The sequence below is a fragment of the Cyclopterus lumpus genome, chromosome 15, assembly GCF_009769545.1.
Source record: "Cyclopterus lumpus isolate fCycLum1 chromosome 15, fCycLum1.pri, whole genome shotgun sequence".
Taxonomy (NCBI): domain Eukaryota; kingdom Metazoa; phylum Chordata; class Actinopteri; order Perciformes; family Cyclopteridae; genus Cyclopterus; species Cyclopterus lumpus.
This window is the reverse complement of record NC_046980.1, coordinates 22,319,790-22,338,893: the sequence shown is the minus strand read 5'-3', so window position 1 is coordinate 22,338,893 and position 19,104 is coordinate 22,319,790. Positions and strand designations below refer to the sequence as shown.

At 40.9% G+C, this 19,104-nt stretch overlaps 2 protein-coding genes across 7 annotated transcripts; one reads left to right on the top strand and one right to left on the bottom strand.

Annotated features, from left to right (window-relative positions):
* Positions 1 to 8: 8 nt before the first annotated feature.
* On the top strand, positions 9 to 7,597 carry tk2 (thymidine kinase 2). Of its 4 annotated transcripts, XM_034551364.1 has the most exons (11): positions 13 to 378; positions 534 to 929; positions 1,610 to 1,647; positions 1,908 to 1,982; positions 2,178 to 2,231; positions 2,601 to 2,690; positions 2,821 to 2,894; positions 3,888 to 3,976; positions 4,416 to 4,495; positions 4,877 to 4,957; positions 5,093 to 7,597. In XM_034551364.1, the coding sequence occupies exons 2-11, from the start codon at positions 752 to 754 to the stop codon at positions 5,177 to 5,179; spliced, it is 846 nt and encodes a 281-aa protein (XP_034407255.1). In that variant the 5' UTR covers positions 13 to 378; positions 534 to 751; the 3' UTR covers positions 5,180 to 7,597. The 4 variants fall into 4 exon arrangements, with proteins under 4 accessions (XP_034407256.1, XP_034407258.1, XP_034407257.1 ...); XM_034551365.1 differs by lacking the exon at positions 5,093 to 7,597 and having other exon boundaries at positions 9 to 378; positions 4,286 to 4,495; XM_034551367.1 differs by lacking the exon at positions 5,093 to 7,597 and having other exon boundaries at positions 9 to 378; positions 4,822 to 4,904.
* Positions 7,598 to 7,606: 9 nt separating this feature from the next.
* LOC117743664 lies at positions 7,607 to 18,453 on the bottom strand. Of its 3 annotated transcripts, XM_034551362.1 has the most exons (7): positions 18,360 to 18,453; positions 14,018 to 14,350; positions 12,654 to 12,763; positions 11,336 to 11,462; positions 10,924 to 11,046; positions 9,338 to 9,902; positions 7,607 to 8,979 (listed from the first exon to the last, which is right to left on the bottom strand). In XM_034551362.1, exons 1-7 carry the CDS (start codon positions 18,363 to 18,365, stop codon positions 8,576 to 8,578), a joined length of 1,668 nt encoding a protein of 555 aa, XP_034407253.1. In that variant the 5' UTR covers positions 18,366 to 18,453; the 3' UTR covers positions 7,607 to 8,575. The 3 variants fall into 3 exon arrangements, with proteins under 3 accessions (XP_034407253.1, XP_034407252.1, XP_034407254.1); XM_034551361.1 differs by lacking the exon at positions 18,360 to 18,453 and having other exon boundaries at positions 14,018 to 14,434; XM_034551363.1 differs by lacking the exon at positions 18,360 to 18,453 and having other exon boundaries at positions 8,681 to 8,923; positions 14,018 to 14,435.
* Between the last annotated feature and the right edge of the window lie 651 nt (positions 18,454 to 19,104).

The following is a 19,104-nucleotide window of genomic DNA, read 5'->3' as shown; positions in this document are numbered from 1 at the left end:
ACGTGCCATTGTTGTTGTCTTGCGATCAGCTGATAAAGGGTGCATCCCAAGTCTCTTAGTTGGCTCCCTGTTTCCCTCACTTGCGTCTTAGTCCCGCCCACCAAGGATGCAAGGAGGGACGCAAGGAAACCACGCGAGGAGAGAGGAAACGAGGAAATAAGAGAAATGAGACGCGTCACGTGAAGCGACGTCGGTTTCTGGATCAACAGCTGGAATGTGTCTGAACATATGATCAGTGCAACGGGATTGTTTTTAGTGAACATTATATACAAATATTGATACAAATGATCGTATAATGTGTTCAGGTGGATAGGCGGAGTGACATGGAGAGGAGAAACGACACAGAGAGAAAAGCTAAATAATGAATTCAATAAATGTGTAAGTATTAAAGATACGTTTTTTATTTTTGCATTGAGGAAGAACAATCTAAATCATTGTTTGATTTGATTTAATTTTTTTAAGAAACTGCTTTAATAATAATATCATATAATATATATATATAATAATAATTTGTTTGTTTCGTGTTCGCATAGTTCGAGGGGAAGAGCGAGCTCCGGCTCATGCTCCGGCCCAGTAGGCGGCGGTAATGCGCCTTTAACCAGCGGTGCCACTGTTATGTACAGTCTATGAAATAAACAAAGAAGAAGAGCAGAAGGAAACGAAAGAAGAAGAAGAAGAAAGACGCCCCCCCCCTCCCTCCCCATCCGTTTGATGTGCAACGGACACAAGTTGTGCCCACAGGTGCAGCGCGATGCTGGCGGCTCGTGGTGTGACGTTACCGTCCCGCTGTGTGCGGCTCGTGTTGCCTCGACGTGCCGTGGCCCGGTCATCTTCACCTGGCGCCGGGTGTGGAGGGGTACACTCACCTGCCGGGAGCCCCAGACTCACCCAGAGCCGAGCTCGCTGCAGCCCGCCGCACGTGCCTCCAGGTGAGTGGGGGCTGCTCACGTGACGGTTCGGTTAAACGAGAGCTATTAATATATCAGTCACACGACGGCCGTTAGTCGGTGTTTTTATTCATTTTTACTTTGGTTTATTTGATCAAGGACAGTGCACATTATTATATATTTCTTTTATTCCAGACTCATGAGTCCATAAATATATACAATACAGGGACACAGGTACAATTACTGCAGTTAAAAAGTCACTTGTGGTTAAAACGCATACAAAAATATCTTGTATCACTCTGTGTTGGCTCAGTTAAGACTTTTATAATTACATTTTCTGAGTCAACATCTCTGTAAATGTTAGCCAAACGATTATTATGTAGAACCCATGCAGTAATTATACCAGCCAGAACTATGTATTAAAGTTCTTCAGAACTTGCCTTAGTATTGACATGAGCACGTTGGACATGACATTGACATTAAAGTGATTTTAAAAACTCATATCAAAGCTTTTACATTGCAGCACTTCAGTCATTGAATACAGAGCCATAACAACCCTCTCACCATACGGTTTATTTAATATATTATACCGTAAAGACCTGTACCGACTGTACCGTTTATGCATTTGACCATATTTCTGTTCCTCTGATATTGCCGACTTGATCTGAGCCCTGGGATTTGTGGGATATGAAGTCTTGTCTCACTCTTGTCTTCCTTCCAAGGCAAGCTGGTGCGTAACGGGGTGGATAAGAAAGCAGTGGTGAGTCTTCGCCGTGTTATCTATTTTTTTTTTTCTCCTCCAACCAATATTAAAGTTTAAAACTTTTGGAAATTCAATAACGAAACAGCCCTAGGTGCTCTCACTTTGTAACTTTCACCAGCGGAAACACTCATAATGTTGGCTGGTTTTTAATGTTTACCCATTAGCAGAAAACAAGCTCGTATCATAGTTGTGTCTCTTTTCTTCATCATTTCTGTGGAACAGCCTGTTCACAAATATCACCCTGCCTCTGTTTTCAGATCTGCATTGAGGGGAACATTGCCTGTGGGAAGACGACGTGTCTGAAGTATTTTAAAGAAACTAGCAATATAGAGGTACAACGAAACCACGTCTGTGTACAGTTAAATTGTGCATAATGTTGATTTGTGTGCACGTGTGTGTTCAGAGGAAGATTTGATTAGAAAATCCACGGTTTCATCACAGCTGTGTCACTGCCGAGTCATGGTTGGGAAACCCTGGACTTTGGAAAAGTTAATTCATGACTTCCCCTCTCTTTCTTTCTGTTGCAGGTCCTGACGGAGCCAATCTCTAAATGGAGGAATGTCCGTGGACACAACCTTCTGGTATTGTACATCAGTGTTGTTATCACACGTTATAAATCTGGTCGGACCTCAAATGATTTCCCAGATATATATAGATATCTGGGAGCGTTAAAATAGGACTTTTAAAAATGAAACTAAACTAAAGATGTGAAGACCTACTAGAGGGCGTGCATTGCCCGTTGCAACCTAGCAACATTATTAAATAGAGGGAAGAGAGAACATTCGTTTTCTGACCCTTTTGTGAACTGACCTTCTAATGGATTTGAATATGTCTGTGTACCATAAATACAAATTGACTTTGTCTCAATGGTGGCGCTATGTTCAGAAAAGTCCCCTAAATTAAGGATCACGATCCATCCTCTGGGGACCTGTGATTTTCTGTCCCCGCAGGCTCTGATGTACCAGGATCCTGAGCGCTGGGGCCTCACACTGCAGACGTACGTTCAACTCACCATGCTGGATCTGCACACGTCAGCCATGGTAAGTGTATTGTTCTATTGAGTTGATATTGGCATTGTCAACCTGCATGGCTGACACATTGTTGTGGACTGATAATGTAAAGATATGACATCATCAGCGGTGTGTACTTAACGTTTCTTGTGGGTTCCAGACGGCCCCTGTCCGGATGATTGAGAGGTCCATCTTCAGTGCCAAGTACATCTTTGTGGAGAATCTCTTCAGAAGGTAATCTGTGGTTTGAGAAACTTCCCCTCCTGGAGAAGAGAGACACTGTATATGAAGGCGGGTATATATCTGTGGGTACAATAGGAATATTTAATTAACGACGGCTTCAGCAGAATGTGTCGACTTGGCATTTCGTCAACAAACAAGCATACGCTTCTGGAATTATGAACTGGTCAAAGGCTTTTGATGGAGCTTGGCAGAATTATAACTACTTTGACGTAAAAGGCGTTTAGAGACATTTTGGTTATTAACATTTTGTATTCTTTTATTATTGACAATATGACAGTATTTGAGTGCCTTAACTGTTAAAGTATAAATGAAGGCCATCATCTTTTATCTTCAAAATAAATAAACATTTACCAAAAACGTTCTAATCGTGACCCAAAAACAGAGCTACGTACAGAACTATGAACTAATTTGATATCGCTGTATATCTTTCTCTATCTTCAGTAGGGACTCTGTTAGCCAGACTGAGTGTTTAAGGTATATGTGGTGTATGAATGGATATGAATGTTAGAGAGTCCTGATTGGCAGCTGGCACTTTGCATTGTAGCTCCTCCCATTAGTGCCCGAATGGGATTAATGATGACATGAAGTGTTTAGGTGCTTTTGAGTGGTCGGAAGACCAGAAAAGAGAAATACAGTCCAGCTCCATTTACACACCATGACGGCAGACATGGAAAATGTAAACACTTTGGAAATTCATAACAAAATACTCATACATGCTAGCGCTTTGCAACTTTCACCAGCAGACATGTTTATATACTTTAAGTTGGCAGGAATTAGAAAGTCCATCCCTTTTTTAGTTTTTCTCAAAAGCTGTAAAACTAATTAAATCCCACTTTTACAATTATCAAAAAATTGAGCACACAATGCATCCAAAGGCTTTACTGTAAACAGCTACTGCTAATTGTTGCAAAACAAAATGTTAATGGCATCAGTAACGGCCCGACTCGCTGCTCAGCAGCTATAATTGTTGTTGTTTTTTTTCAGTGGGAAAATGCCAGAGGTGGACTTTGCTGTTCTCAGCGAGTGGTTTGATTGGATCACAACAAACGTTTCCATTCCTGTCGATCTGATTGGTGAGAACACACAAAGCAGAGAAACTCATACGTTGTTGAAACATAACACACTTTGTCCTGTCAAGGACTGCAGCATTAAACAAAACATGCCTTACACTCTAACAAACAAACATTTACATTTTTTAAATTGTTTTATGTTGCCACCATTTTTAGACTGACAGCATATACTATATACACGTGTGGGAAGCAGAGTCTGAGTTAAAGTTGGTTTATTCTACTGTACATGTGAGGGCAGATTGGCAACGCTGACCCTGATTTGAAACGAGTGCTTCTAGGCATGCGAATCACATAACGGGTCATCTTCCACAGAAATTGCACAGCATCTTCAGCCATACCCCATAAGTACCACAAGATCAGCCACATCTGGTCCACTTGATGTGTCTCATTGTCAGTGTTCAACAATCATCACGTCGTGTTCTGTTCCTTCCTCCGGCTCCAGTCTACCTGCAGACGTCTCCTCACACCTGCCATGAGAGGTTAAAGCAGAGAGGCAGAGAGGAGGAGAAGGTCATTCCATTGGTGAGGACACCCATTCAAACACATGGCTTCACAGAACACAACAAAACGGGGTGAAGGGCATAAACATCGGCATAGAGCCGAGGTGGAACTCATTGCCGTTTGCAGACGTTCTATTTTTTTTAAACATTTTTCTATCTTTTTAGCATTTTCATAATGGATGCTTTTCCGATGCACACACACATATGTATATATATATATATATATATATATATATATATACCATCCTTTAAATTAATAATTTATAAACATTGTTGAGGTTTTGTTTAATTTAAAACGATGTCTTGATACTATTGTTCTGTGCTTATGGTTATGCACCGATCACCAAGTCGGAGTCCTTGTGTGTGCAAACATGAAGCGTAACTCCACTAAACCGTTCACCAGGAGTATCTTGAGTCCATCCACCAGCTGTATGAGGACTGGCTCATCAAGTCCATCTCCGTGCCCCTTCCTGCTCCGGTGCTGGTGAGTCACGCTTCACATCCTGCTGCTCTGCTTTGGTTTGTGGAGATATTGAACATCCCTCTTTATCCCTCCGGTTATGGGATGTTATTCACGTCGTGGGGTAATAGTGACCTTCAAACCTTCTTTTTTTTCCAGGTAATTCCTGCTGACCATGACCTCCAGAAGATGCTGCACCAGTTCGAGGAAAACCGTGATAAGATCTTAGCTGGAAGCTATCTCTGATACCCAAACATACAGTACCACTCACACACACACACACAGGATTCTAAGATTTGGTTTCTAATTTGTATTTACATTTTAGCGAAGACGTGTTCATAAGGTCATAAGGGCTAATGCTTTAAATAAGTAGGTTTTACTGGCCAAAACCTCTTGTTTAAAATATTCAACTGGCCCCCAGCGTTCCATTGTTTCTTAAGGAATCTGAAAAACTCACTCTCCCTTCAAACAGTGAGTTTTAACTGATTCATTCTACATTGTGTGCCGTTTACTTCTGATATCGTTGTATATTTATTCTCTTTTTATTTCACTTTGTAATGTATTGCACTCGGAAGATTGTCCTCCAGACTTTGGGTCCTAAACCTCAATGAGTCGGATCACAGGACGTGTTCGACACACCAGCATTCCACCTGCTGTAAATAAATATAAATAATATGTTGCATTACATTTAGCTGACGCTTTTATCCAAAGCGACTTACAATCATGTTACATTCACACACTGTAGAAGACACAGACTCAGGGTTAAGTGTCTTGCTCAAGGACACATCGACTAGGGCGGGGATTGAACCGCCTGATTGAAATGTATGTAAATATATTTTTTTTCATGATAAAGACCATTGAAGCGTTGTTGCTGGTCACAGATTTAATACCAAGATGTTTAACGGTTATAACTAAACTGAACCTCGACGAAGAAGACGACCGGGTTCTGGAGTCTTCAGAGATGGAGGTGCGACTCAACCAATCGTCCAACCAGATGCAGCTCCGCCTCCCACCTGCAGCTCTGCCTCCCACCTGCAGCTCCGCCTCCCACATGCTCCGCCTCCCACATGCTCCGCCTCCCACCTGCAGCTCCAGAGCCGCCAGGGAGTGGAAACGAGGTTGAGGCCAAAATCGATTTTTTAAGTCGCATAATAAAATGTTTCTTAGTGAGAAATATCTTCAGCCCGAAGATCTAAATGACATTTTAATTAAAACGAATGTAAAAGTGCTTCACAATCTTCTCAAACTCTCAGCTGCTGAACGGTGCATCAATCATTTGAACTAAATTCAATGTAACATTTTAATGAATCAGTCACTGACGGGAGTCACGGATTCGACCTGGTCACACGATCATTTGTTGTGTGCATATTAGATAATCGGTCCCTGTACAACTTGAGAAGAACTCCATAGCAACCCTGAGATTAAGATGTAATTGGTTAATATCAAATATTTCCTTCTTTTTACAAAATTGGGTGGGAAATTTAATTTTCTCCTAGTTAAACCACCGGTTGGCTCATGATGTAGGCTGAGTGACATCATTACTTTATACTACTGTATAGTTTTATAGGTCATAATTGAAGTAGTTGTAATCGTTACATATCTTTATTCATTATTTATTAAATCTGCTACCAGCAACAACACTACACCATGTAGGGTTGAAATGTTTCTCTCTAATTCATTTTAATGAAGGTAACGTTCTTTGTGTACATTTGATTGTATGCATATTCTGCGCTTGTGTTTTTTAAATATGTTGAAGGAGTTGGAAATAAATCTATCAGATGTTTAGATATCAAGGGCTAATGTGGCACTTGATTACTGATCAAAGATGCAGCCTGACAAATACTCGTACAACTACATTTACAGGGCAACATTGTTCAAGATGCACTATGGCTTTCAACCACTTTCAGGGTTCAATTCAGTTTATTTTGTGTCGCTCCCAAAATCACAAATTTCAAATTTGCCTGCGAGGGCTTTACAATCTGTACACATACGACATCCCTGACCTTTGACCTCGCATCAGGAAAAAGGGAAGAAACTTCAGGGAGAGCAACCGAGGAGGATCAAGTACAGGAAGAACAACATAACAGAGTTATTCAATGCATATGAAAGAAATTATTCACATGAGAGGACTAGGCTTGATGAAAAGGTTCCCACTACCTCAAATAACAGCAACAGTGGATATAGTAGAATAACAATAAGAAAAACAGTAATGGTATTGGCAATAATAATTTGACCTGCAACTCATAATAATGATAATAGCAGTAATGGCTTTGGTAGTAATAGCAATGCAACTAATAATGATAATAGCAGTAGGTGTCAGACAGGACCTGTGAGGGGAGAAAACACAAAGACTCTGGGGAAGGAGTAGAGTTATTAATGTGCATTGAAGGGATTCATACAGAAGGAGAGAGGAGCTCAGTGTATCCTACAACGTCCCCCAGCAGCCTATAAGCAGCATATCTCAGGGCTGGACCAGGCAAACCTGATTCAGCCCGGACTAAAAGCACTATTAAAGAGGAAATGAAAAAAATGTTACTAGATTTTGTGATTCTTGCAAGTTTGTCATATATTTAAAAAATGAGATCTGACTAACACAGTTTGGGTGTTGAATTACTCGAGTGAAATGTTTACCTGTTCCTGTCAGATGTATAATAAAATCACCAAATACAACAATTCAGTCTTGTGAACAATTATCTTTAGTAAGTATTTAAATGTGTCCTTTTGGAATTAGAGGGCCAGTATATGCAAACAACAGTTAAAGACAAACTAATTGGCTTAGTTTGTTTGTATTGTTTTTCTCACCTGCCCACTCTACTGCACTCACCAATCAGCTCATTCAGTGCACCTGTTAGCCACACCCACCTCGTCAGCTCTGTCACTCTGACCTGCCCACTGGCATATAAACCCTAACTAGATCAATGAGAAGGCCATAGCAAATCATAATTCCTTTTTATTTATAAAACAAAGGAGATTGCTCAGTCATTCCAAGCCTGTTTGTCAATTTATCCCAAAATTATTCTGAAAAAAAAGAGAATTTTGAAAGTAAGTCAATTAAGACTTCGTAAACTGTAAAATGTTGTATATGAGATTCAATTTCAGATTTGAATATCGGGGTTCTTTCTTTAGAGAATTGAACCTCATAAAACTTTATTTCAAATAACAGTACATTTTCATGACTAATTATACATCTACAGTTAAAGTACAGAAAACAATATCTATAACACTAAAGACCTCCAGTAGTCTGGACTATGAGGGTGGGCTTTTCTGATTCTGTAAATTAATCTGCAATATGGTCAGAGTCCCAAAACACGTTTGGTAGCGTGTGAGGTCACAAAGGTCGATGTGTTGAGGTGAGGAGTCGAGTCTGAGATGTGGGACATTTGTGACGGCTACACTATCTTACGTATGAGGAAAAGAAACTGTAAAGTAGCTGCTGACTTGCACATACAATCAAATATTATTATTGGAATTTAATAGAAAAATATTGGGACTGAGTATTACAATATTGTTCTCTTTTACCTACTAGTGCACTGGTAAATCTTGGCTTACAGACAGATAACGGCTTGTATTGCTTTCGGCTCGCTCAGTGGTTTTTTGTCTTTGATAATTTCCATATCCATGTAAATGAGCCTTGAGAGCGCGTTATTTAGTGTGATGCGCGACCATAAAAAAGCTCTTCGCCAGCTGCTCCTCATCCCTCACAGTGCCGTCTCCTCCTTTAGAGCCCTGGCAACCCGCCAGTGTCGAGTGGTGACGCCGAGAGGATCCGGTTCCTCGACCTGCAGCTCGGCTCAGTGCTGGACCCGTCGCCGCTGGCTCACCGAGGTTCTCCTCCTCGGCCCCTCCCTCTGTCTGACTCCGCCCTTTATTGGTGGTTCCCTCCTCCCTCTGGTTTTCTTCTTCTTCCTCCTCCTCTTCTTTGCTCTTCACTTCCTCTTTGGAGTCTCGCACACGGAGCTGGCCCATGCTCTCCGCCAGCTGGCTCAGCTCCTGCATGAAGATCAGATTGGGACGCGGTGGGTTGGTCGCTCTATTGTTTTGTAGGTCTGTAAAAATCAGGAGTTTCATATTTAGGAACAAAACCGCCGTTTTCCGAGGCAAAAATAGTCAACAAATGAAACAGAGGGAGACTCTTCTTCTTCTTCTTCTTCAAAAAGAGAGTCAGTAATATTTCACCATTAGGGCTTGACAATATTATATTGCCATACAGTTTATACTGTGGTAGCTATCCCTTGAATATATCTGGTTCTCTTGTTTTATCCATAAACTGTTATATTATTAAATGATGCATCCTGTGATTTTAGCACCCTTCTAATGAAATGGACTCCTTATTCATGGGATAGAAATTTGATTATAATGTTTTGATTATCATACACTGTGTGTATACATGTGTGAGTGAGGTACCTGCTACCGTCTGCTGCTGTGTCCGGGCAGGAGGCTCTGCTGTGGGCGGAGCCTCTGCTGTGGGCGGAGCCTCTCCAGGTTTCAGGCTCTGCTCTGCTTTGGATGCAGCTCTCAGTGTGATGTGTAGGGAAAGGGCCTGAGGACCCCTGAGCCCACCATCACCTGTGCTTCCATCAGTGGTACCGACGTGGCTGCTGTTGGCGTCTCCCGGTGCGGGCCCACCCCCTCGGTTCCTGTCATTACAACCACCGCCTCTGCAATCGTCACCAACAACGTCATCAGCTTCGCCGCCATCACTTCTACTGCGTGTAGTCGGAGCAGCGACGTTGGGGACCTCGGCAGCTTTACGGCCACCACCGTGATCATCGGCGTCGGGAGCGTGGACATCTTTACTGCTGCCGCTTGCTCGTTGAGGTTTGTCCGGTAGCAGAGGACGGCCCCTGAAGGCAAGGTCAGGGTAGATCATCTGCATCTCCATTATGGACTGGTCTAAGCCTATGGAACAGCAGCGGCGAGGCTTGGGATGAGGTTTCACTGCAAGCATGGTGTCCAAAATCTGAGGCACCTGAGGAATAAAACCGCTGAGCTCAGTGCAGGGTCCGTCATGTGCGTTGATGACCTGTGTCGCTATGCATTATACGACTGCTCATTCTTTATGTTTTATTGTATTGCAAGAAAAAGAGAGAACAGGACAAGAAGATGACAAGAACACTAAAAGCATGTGAAAGGAAATAAATAAGGAAATGAATAGGAATAAATATAAATGATGTAACAACAATAATCGTGCACGATTATTATACAGTATATAAATACTCAAACATGCCGAAAAATGAAAAAATTAATGATAAAGGTGGTAAGGGGTGATTACAATAAAATAAATAACAAAAATGCTCTTTAGTTTGTGGTGAAAAAATGGTGAAACTGAACGCTGCCGTCTCCGATACCAGGAGAATCCAATTGATTTTACGTTGTTTAATGTTACACATTTTTCTGAGCTCATTTACAAAAGTTAATGCTATCAAGTAAAATACTTACCAACCACAAAACAAACCCTGGTTCTATATTCTTATAAATTAACCAACAATGACTAATCAGAATCCCATAGTGTGTCATATACTACAGCATGGACGTTTTTAAATATTCTGACCATATTTAAGGCTAATAAAGAAATGGTCCACAGCACTCATTTACGAGCTTGTTTTCATCTGAGGAGAAGCTTGATGTGACTGGATAACATGGATCACTGTAGAGTCAGTGTGATATTAATATGACATTAACATGATGCCTTTTACCCACTTATAGTAATTCTCAATTTGAATAGTCATAATAACAACCAGTTCACTAACAACAATAATGATATTAATAATAACTAGATTGCTTCATGAAAGCTTTACCTGCGTGTAATTATAAATCACTAAGTGTCATGTTGGTTGTCACATTTGAGAGCGTTCTCATCACAAGGAGGTTAAAAAGATGAATTAGCGCCACATCTAGTTCTTCTCATTGTTATGTTGGAATAACAAGTGAGAGCTGCTCCATTACAGTCCTCATAGCTCTGTGGTCCCAGGCTGATGCAGTCTTCCTACCTCTTTTCTATGTGCCTCTTCCATCTTCTTGTTCTCCTCTTCCTTTTGCCCCATCGTCGTCTTCTCCGGAGGTTCATCCAGTTGTGTCGGGTCCATTCTCCTCTGGAGAACCTCCAGAAAGTCCTGCAGTGTAAGATTATCGCACATGAAAAAGCTATGAAATGAGGCTGACCCCCTGTAAACCGTGTCCTATGGCTGCCATTCATTTACAAGAAGGTTGGCAGACACTTAGCATCACTATTGGTATAATGTGTTTATTTTCCATGCTAATGAGCTACACTCACAATGTGTGGGTTTATATATCCCCAAAATGTAATGTCTAAGTGTTTCTTTTTGTAATTTTTTTTAATTGCATTCCTTTTCTAAAACTCAACTCAAACATTCAACACAGTTGGAAGATTTGTTGTCATACCGGCGGATCCAGCTGATCCTTCTCCAGGACCTCCAGGAGGTGGTCACATTTCACCCTGGCCAGCAGCAGTTCAAAGCCCAGCAGCATGGCCCTGTCGGGGTTCACATCCTCCCGGAGTCTGTATTCACTGAAATGCATCAAGCGGTTTAGAGGATACTGAAGAGGACACGGCAGGCCAGGGGGTCTTTAGGGGGAGACAGCGGGTTAAGTATATACTCCACATAGAAGTGGTACAAATCGCCTGAAATCTTGGTTAACCTGAAGATTTATGTGAGGCCACATCTACAATATTATGTTTAGCGCATCACTTTTGCCACATATACACCAAGTGTCCACACTTCTCTGCCGGTGGCTCGTTGCGCTTTGCGTAATGCGTTGTGGAGGCTTTGATGGGGGAACCCGCTGGAGCACCAGGAAACACCAAAATACCAGAGTTACTTGAGATTAGGTGGAGCTGAGCGGAGATCTTTAAGCTCTCAGGCAATGTAGCAGAAATATGTCTGGAAGGAACAGTGATCCCGTAATTTGTATTTGTATTTCCTCTAAAGTGTCACGTGAAGCGACGTCTATTTCTGAAGACATCCATGCCTATTGAAGTAGGCCTAACAATTAGTAAAGACTGCATTTTTGTTCCTTACGGGTCCTGTTTATATTCAAGGCTTTAAGATCTACGTTTAGTTCATTAGAATCTATATAGTTGTGCGGTTATGAGCGCTGTTAGGCTCAGGAGAGGTGTGCGTGTTCAGGTTTACCTGGCGGAAAAATAATGCTGTGTTCAGAGGAACAGTGACGTCTAGAGTACGACATGATATGGTAAACATCTTAACAAAGAAAACAAAGAAAAAAGGCTGGTAGGTTATACATATAGTATACAAGTGTCATATATAATGATGTGAAATGTAGTAGTAACAAAACAATATTTAGAGCAGTATTGCATATTATAAGTATACGAAAAGACGCACATTATCTATCTATTTGTACACTTAGGTATTGACACCTGAGTGACGCTTGCCCCGCCCCCCGGGTTGGAAACCCTTGTTCTGAAAGATATTTACTTATTGTATGTACATTTTGGGGGTTTTACATCACACGTAAACATATGTTTCCCATTCCTAACAAAACCACTTCAATTGATTTTCTTATTATCTCTTAGGTGCTTGACATGCTTTGCCCAGACATCTTAAGTCTAACTCACTGTTCACAAGTGTGTATGGTGTATGTTTATCCTGGCAGGGAAACACCCCGGCAACCTTATTGCTTGATGTCTGAAGCATTTATTGTCATTCTTGTTCTGGTTCTTATTTTCATCGTTCCCTACCTTTGTGGAGTGTCAGTGTGGGGCAGGTAGCCGATAGAGCCCAGGACGGACTGAATGGTAGAACTGCTGAGAACTGGCAGGAGGCCGTAAATAAATGGACCTGTAAACGTCTGAAAGAGGCACAGAGAAACAGAAATGGGGTCATTTGACAGAAAGGGTGGAATCTTCTGAAATGCATCCCTTCATATCGAAAAAATATTGCATGACATTAATCAACTTTTAAAGTAAACACTAATGACATAGTTCTGTTTGACTGGTATTTATTTTAAATTGTGAATAGTAATTAGCCGTTTAAACCACGTTACTGTTCTATTTAATATATGTAATGTTTAATGCGAGTGTGAATAAGATTCAATTTTTACTTCCATGTGTGATAGAAGTGACAAGACAATTCCTAGAATTTAGCATTTTAAAATACATTGGACATTAAGATGAATAAACTCTGTTTTTATCATTGCAAGAACAGTCTAATTATTGAAGATATTGATGCGAGTATTAAGTTAACTTGAATGATTCTGGTGTCTTCACAAGTAAGTGAAAGCACAGACACCTTTTTTGCTTACTGGTCCAAATACACTTAAATTATGTATCTATTCATTACTAAATAAACAAACGGTGTTAATTGAGGGTCGGTGAAATGTGGTCATTAAAGATCATGTAGGGAGCAGGACATTAAAACAATAAAGTCTGCTCTCTGGTGGACAACTCATGCCATGGAGACACCAGCTGTTCCAATTCAATAACAAGCACTACTTTAAGGAAGGTTGGAGTTTTGGTTCACAATGAAAAAGTGACGAAATGAAGTATAACGTCATCATTAATGCGATACGCATGCTTCCGTGTTGAGTATTTATCAATTAATTCAACTCTTATCCACACGGGCCAATTCAAGTTACATGAAAGTGAGCAATACAAAAGAAAGAAATACAAAAGAAAGAAAGAGAAAGAAAAAGAAAGAAAGAGAAATAAAAAGAAAGGAAGGAAGAGAAAGAAAGAGAACGAAAGAAAGAGAACGAAATAAAGAAAGGAAGAGAGAAAGACAGAAAGAAAGAAAGAAAGAGAAAAAGACAGAAAGAAAGAAAGGAAGGAAGAGAAAGAAAGAAAAAAGGAAGAGAAAGAAAGAGAACGAAAGAAAGAAAGAGAGAAAGACAGAAAGAAAGAGAAAAAGACAGAAAGAAAGGAAGAGAAAGAAAGAAAAAAGGAAGGAAGAGAAAGAAAGAGAACGAAAGAAAGAAAGAAAGAAAGACAGAAAGAAAGAAAGAAAGAAAGAAAAAAAGACAGAAAGGAAGGAAGAGAAAGAAAGCGAAAGAAAGAAAGGAGAGAACGAAAGAAAGAAAGAAAGGAGAGAGAAAGCAGAACGCCACCTTCAGTGTCTTGATCTCTTTCTTCCAGGGTTGCAGGAACAGGTTGACGCAGATGGTTTCCAGCAGCTCGGTGGCTTTAATGAACGCGTTCAGGTGTTTCCTTCCGCACGCGCCCCCCGGCGCACGGTCCTGCCTCACCGCCCGGTAGAACGGGAACACGGTGAAAGCCTCCGCGGGCTGCGGCTCCCCCCGCAGGTACCGAGCCGCCTTCTTCAGCATCGAGGGGTCGCAGCACGGCCGAACCTCCGCCCCCGGCTGGAGGAAGTAGTCCACGTAATCTCCATAGAGCTCCCGTCGGGAACCCTCCGCCGGCTCTTCTGCGCTGCTGCCGTCCTCCATGGCCGTCGCGCCGTCACTTCAGGCCCGCAGAACACAACGAGGAAGTGTCGCTCGAAGAACCTGACGAGGAAGCGAAAGTGACGTTGTGTGCAAATAGTTTAAACGTGTTCCTCTCAAACAGATATTTATACACACTTTAAAAGTTAACCTGAGATTAAAGAACATACAGAATAAAATAAAATAGAGTTTTTTACATCGGAACATAGCTGTTAGCCACAATTTAAAATAGAACAGCTGCTTTTTTTGTTTGTTTAATGAAAAATAAATTATATATATATATATATATATATATATACATATTTAATAATGTAAGCTATTATAGTACTTAAACAACTCTCTAGGAAGCAGTATTCGGGTGGTATGTGTCTGGGGCTTTTATTGTGAAGGGAAATGTCCGAGTACTGTGTGTTAATAATTAAAGTGTCTGTCGTCTTGTGCCAACTACGAGCTACAATAATAAGGAAATTAGTAAAAACGAGATTGACAGCTTCAATTTCAACAAAAACAACTTCCCCTGTTGTCTTTTGAACTGTCTGAAGGCTCATTGAATCACTTTAAAAATAATATCCATCTTCACCTGTAGGCCCAGACGTCTACAGCTGCTCCATCAGGCCTATGGATTAAGATGACCCCAGGAACCCATTGAAGCCTAGCATTGTTTTGAATACCAAAATCAATTTGGCTGGCTGTGGCCATTGTGATGTCTGTTTCAGCCACATACCAAAATAGTGATGACATGCAATAATTAGTTGATTGTGAATGTTGTTGAAGTCGTAGTATAGAACATGACTGGGCTTTGATGCTTCTCAGGTTGCAACCTTATTTCACAAATGTGTCTTTGCTATTGTTTTTGCTGTTGGTCATGGTTTAAATCAATATGTCCGCGTCGAAAAGACATTTAATAATGACGATGGTCACCGGTGAAAAGACAATCAAAACTGGTTCTAAAGTGAATGTTTTTTGAAGGCGTTGATTGGACGTTAACAATGAGATCATATTTCACAGGAATTTGAAATGGAGACTTGGTGTTAATGATAATAATGTGTTTATGTAACTCTGTAACTCTGTTTATTCTGTACACATGACATCTATTGCGTCTGTCCACCCGGGGAGAGGGATCCTCCTCTGTTGCTCTCCTGAAGGTTTCTTCCCTTTTTTTTCCTGTCAAAGGTTATTTTTGGGGAGTTTTTCCTGATCCGATGTGAGGTCAAAGGTCAGGGATGTCGTATGTGTACAGATTGTAAAGCCCTCTAAGCAAATTTGTAATTTGTGATATTGGGCTATACAAAATAAACTGAATTGAATTGAATAACACATCACCATTTTATAGTTCATTTAAGACACCATGCGCATTCCTCACTTGGTCTAAATGTAAACGGTGAATCAATGTTGATAAAAAAAAAAATTGGTTTTGAACATCTCTTAACCATAACTGTATTTTAAATGCCCTTTAAACTCAAAATGCTCATTGTAAAAGTATTAGCAATTTACGGTATTAATTTGAGACGGTTTCATAACCAGTATATATATATATATATATATATATATATATATATATATACTTATATATGTGTATATATATATATACTTATATATATACATACTCATATATATATATATATACTTATATATATATAAGTGTATTTATATATATATACTTATATATATATATATATATATATATACTTATATATATAAGTGTATTTATATATATATAAGTGTGTGTGTATATATATATACGTAGTGCCCAGCACTAATATATACATATATGTATACATACATATACATACAACATACAGATCTACAAGTTGTTCCGGAGGTGGGAGTTGAAGACCTCCCGGACAGGATCCTCCGCCAGACGTTCCCAGTTCACCCTCAATACACGTTTCTAGCCGGCTCCGCCGTCATCTGATCCGACTCACCACCTGGTGGTGATCAGTTGACAGCTCACCTTCACCTGAGTGTCCAAGACTATGCCGCAGATCAGGTGTCGTGGGGAGCACAGAAGTCCAATAGCGAGATAATAAGTGTTTTCTATGGAAACTGTGACGTCATATGTGTCTTGTGTTTACCGGTTGTGTCTTGTGTTTACCGGTTGTGTCTCGTGTTTACCTGTTGTGTCTCGTGTTTACCTGTTGTGTCTTGTGTTTACCTGTTGTGTCTTGTGTTTACCTGTTGTGTCTTGTGTTTACCGGTTGTGTCTTGTGTTTACCTGTTGTGTCTTGTGTTTACCGGTTGTGTCTCGTGTTTACCGGTTGTGTCTTGTGTTTACCTGTTGTGTCTTGTGTTTACCTGTTGTGTCTCGTATTTACCGGTTGTGTCTTGTGTGTACCGGTTGTGTCTTGTGTTTACCTGTTGTGTCTTGTGTGCACCGGTTGTGTCTTGTGTTTACCGGTTGTGTCTCGTGTTTACCTGTTGTGTCTCGTGTTTACCTGTTGTGTCTTGTGTTTACCTGTTGTGTCTTGTGTTTACCGGTTGTGTCTTGTGTTTACCTGTTGTGTCTTGTGTTTACCGGTTGTGTCTCGTGTTTACCTGTTGTGTCTTGTGTTTACCTGTTGTGTCTTGTGTTTACCTGTTGTGTCTCGTATTTACCGGTTGTGTCTTGTGTGTACCGGTTGTGTCTTGTGTTTACCGGTTGTGTCTTGTGTGCACCGGTTGTGTCTTGTGTTTACCTGTTGTGTCTTGTGTTTACCTGTTGTGTCTTGTGTTTACCTGTTGTGTCTCGTATTTACCGGTTGTGTCTCGTGTTTACCTGTTGTGTCTTGTGTGCACCGGTTGTGTCTTGTGTTTACCGGTTGTGTCTCGTGTTTACCGGTTGTGTCTCGTGTTTACCGGTTGTGTCTCGTGTTTACCGGTTGTGTCTTGTGTTTACCGGTTGTGTCTCGTGTTTACCTGTTGTGTCTTGTGTTTACCTGTTGTGTCTTGTGTTTACCAGTTGTGTCTCGTATTTACCTGTTGTGTCTCGTGTTTACCGGTTGTGTCTTGTGTTTACCTGTTGTGTCTTGTGTTTACCTGTTGTGTCTCGTGTTTACCGGTTGTGTCTTGTGTTTACCTGTTGTGTCTTGTGTTTACCTGTTGTGTCTCGTGTTTACCTGTTGTGTCTCGTGTTTACCGGTTGTGTCTTGTGTTTACCTGTTGTGTCTCGTGTTTACCTGTTGTGTCTTGTGTTTACCGGTTGTGTCTCGTGTTTACCTGTTGTGTCTTGTGTGTACCGGTTGTGTCTTGTGTTTACCGGTTGTGTCTTGTGTTTACCTGTTGTGTCTTGTGTGTACCGGTTGTGTCTTGTGTTTACCGGTTGTGTCTCGTGTTTACCGGTTGTGTCTTGTGTGTACCGGTTGTGTCTTGTGTTACCTGTTGTGTCTTGTGTGTACCGGTTGTGTCTTGTGTTTACCTGTTGTGTCTTGTGTTTACCGGTTGTGTCTTGTGTTTACCTGTTGTGTCTTGTGTTTACCTGTTGTGTCTTGTGTGTACCGGTTGTGTCTTGTGTGTACCGGTTGTGTCTTGTGTTACCTGTTGTGTCTTGTGTGTACCGGTTGTGTCTTGTGTGTACCGGTTGTGTCTTGTGTGTACCGGTTGTGTCTTGTGTTTACCTGTTGTGTCTTGTGTTTACCTGTTGTGTCTCGTGTTTACCGGTTGTGTCTCGTGTTTACCTGTTGTGTCTCGTGTTTACCTGTTGTGTCTTGTGTTTACCGGTTGTGTCTCGTGTTTACCGGTTGTGTCTCGTGTTTACCTGTTGTGTCTTGTGTTTACCGGTTGTGTCTCGTGTTTACCTGTTGTGTCTTGTGTGTACCGGTTGTGTCTTGTGTTTACCGGTTGTGTCTCGTGTTTACCTGTTGTGTCTCGTGTTTACCTGTTGTGTCTTGTGTTTACCGGTTGTGTCTCGTGTTTACCTGTTGTGTCTTGTGTGTACCGGTTGTGTCTTGTGTTTACCGGTTGTGTCTTGTGTTTACCTGTTGTGTCTTGTGTGTACCGGTTGTGTCTTGTGTTTACTGCTGCTGCCGTCCTCCATGGCCGTCGCGCCGTCACTTCAGGCCCGCAGAACACAACGAGGAAGTGTCGCTCGAAGAACCTGACGAGGAAGCGAAAGTGACGTTGTGTGCAAATAGTTTAAACGTGTTCCTCTCAAACAGATATTTATACACACTTTAAAAGTTAACCTGAGATTAAAGAACATACAGAATAAAATAAAATAGAGTTTTTTACATCGGAACATAGCTGTTAGCCACAATTTAAAATAGAACAGCTGCTTTTTTTGTTTGTTTAATGAAAAATAAATTATATATATATATATATATATATATATATATACATATTTAATAATGTAAGCTATTATAGTACTTAAACAACTCTCTAGGAAGCAGTATTCGGGTGGTATGTGTCTGGGGCTTTTATTGTGAAGGGAAATGTCCGAGTACTGTGTGTTAATAATTAAAGTGTCTGTCGTCTTGTGCCAACTACGAGCTACAATAATAAGGAAATTAGTAAAAACGAGATTGACAGCTTCAATTTCAACAAAAACAACTTCCCCTGTTGTCTTTTGAACTGTCTGAAGGCTCATTGAATCACTTTAAAAATAATATCCATCTTCACCTGTAGGCCCAGACGTCTACAGCTGCTCCATCAGGCCTATGGATTAAGATGACCCCAGGAACCCATTGAAGCCTAGCATTGTTTTGAATACCAAAATCAATTTGGCTGGCTGTGGCCATTGTGATGTCTGTTTCAGCCACATACCAAAATAGTGATGA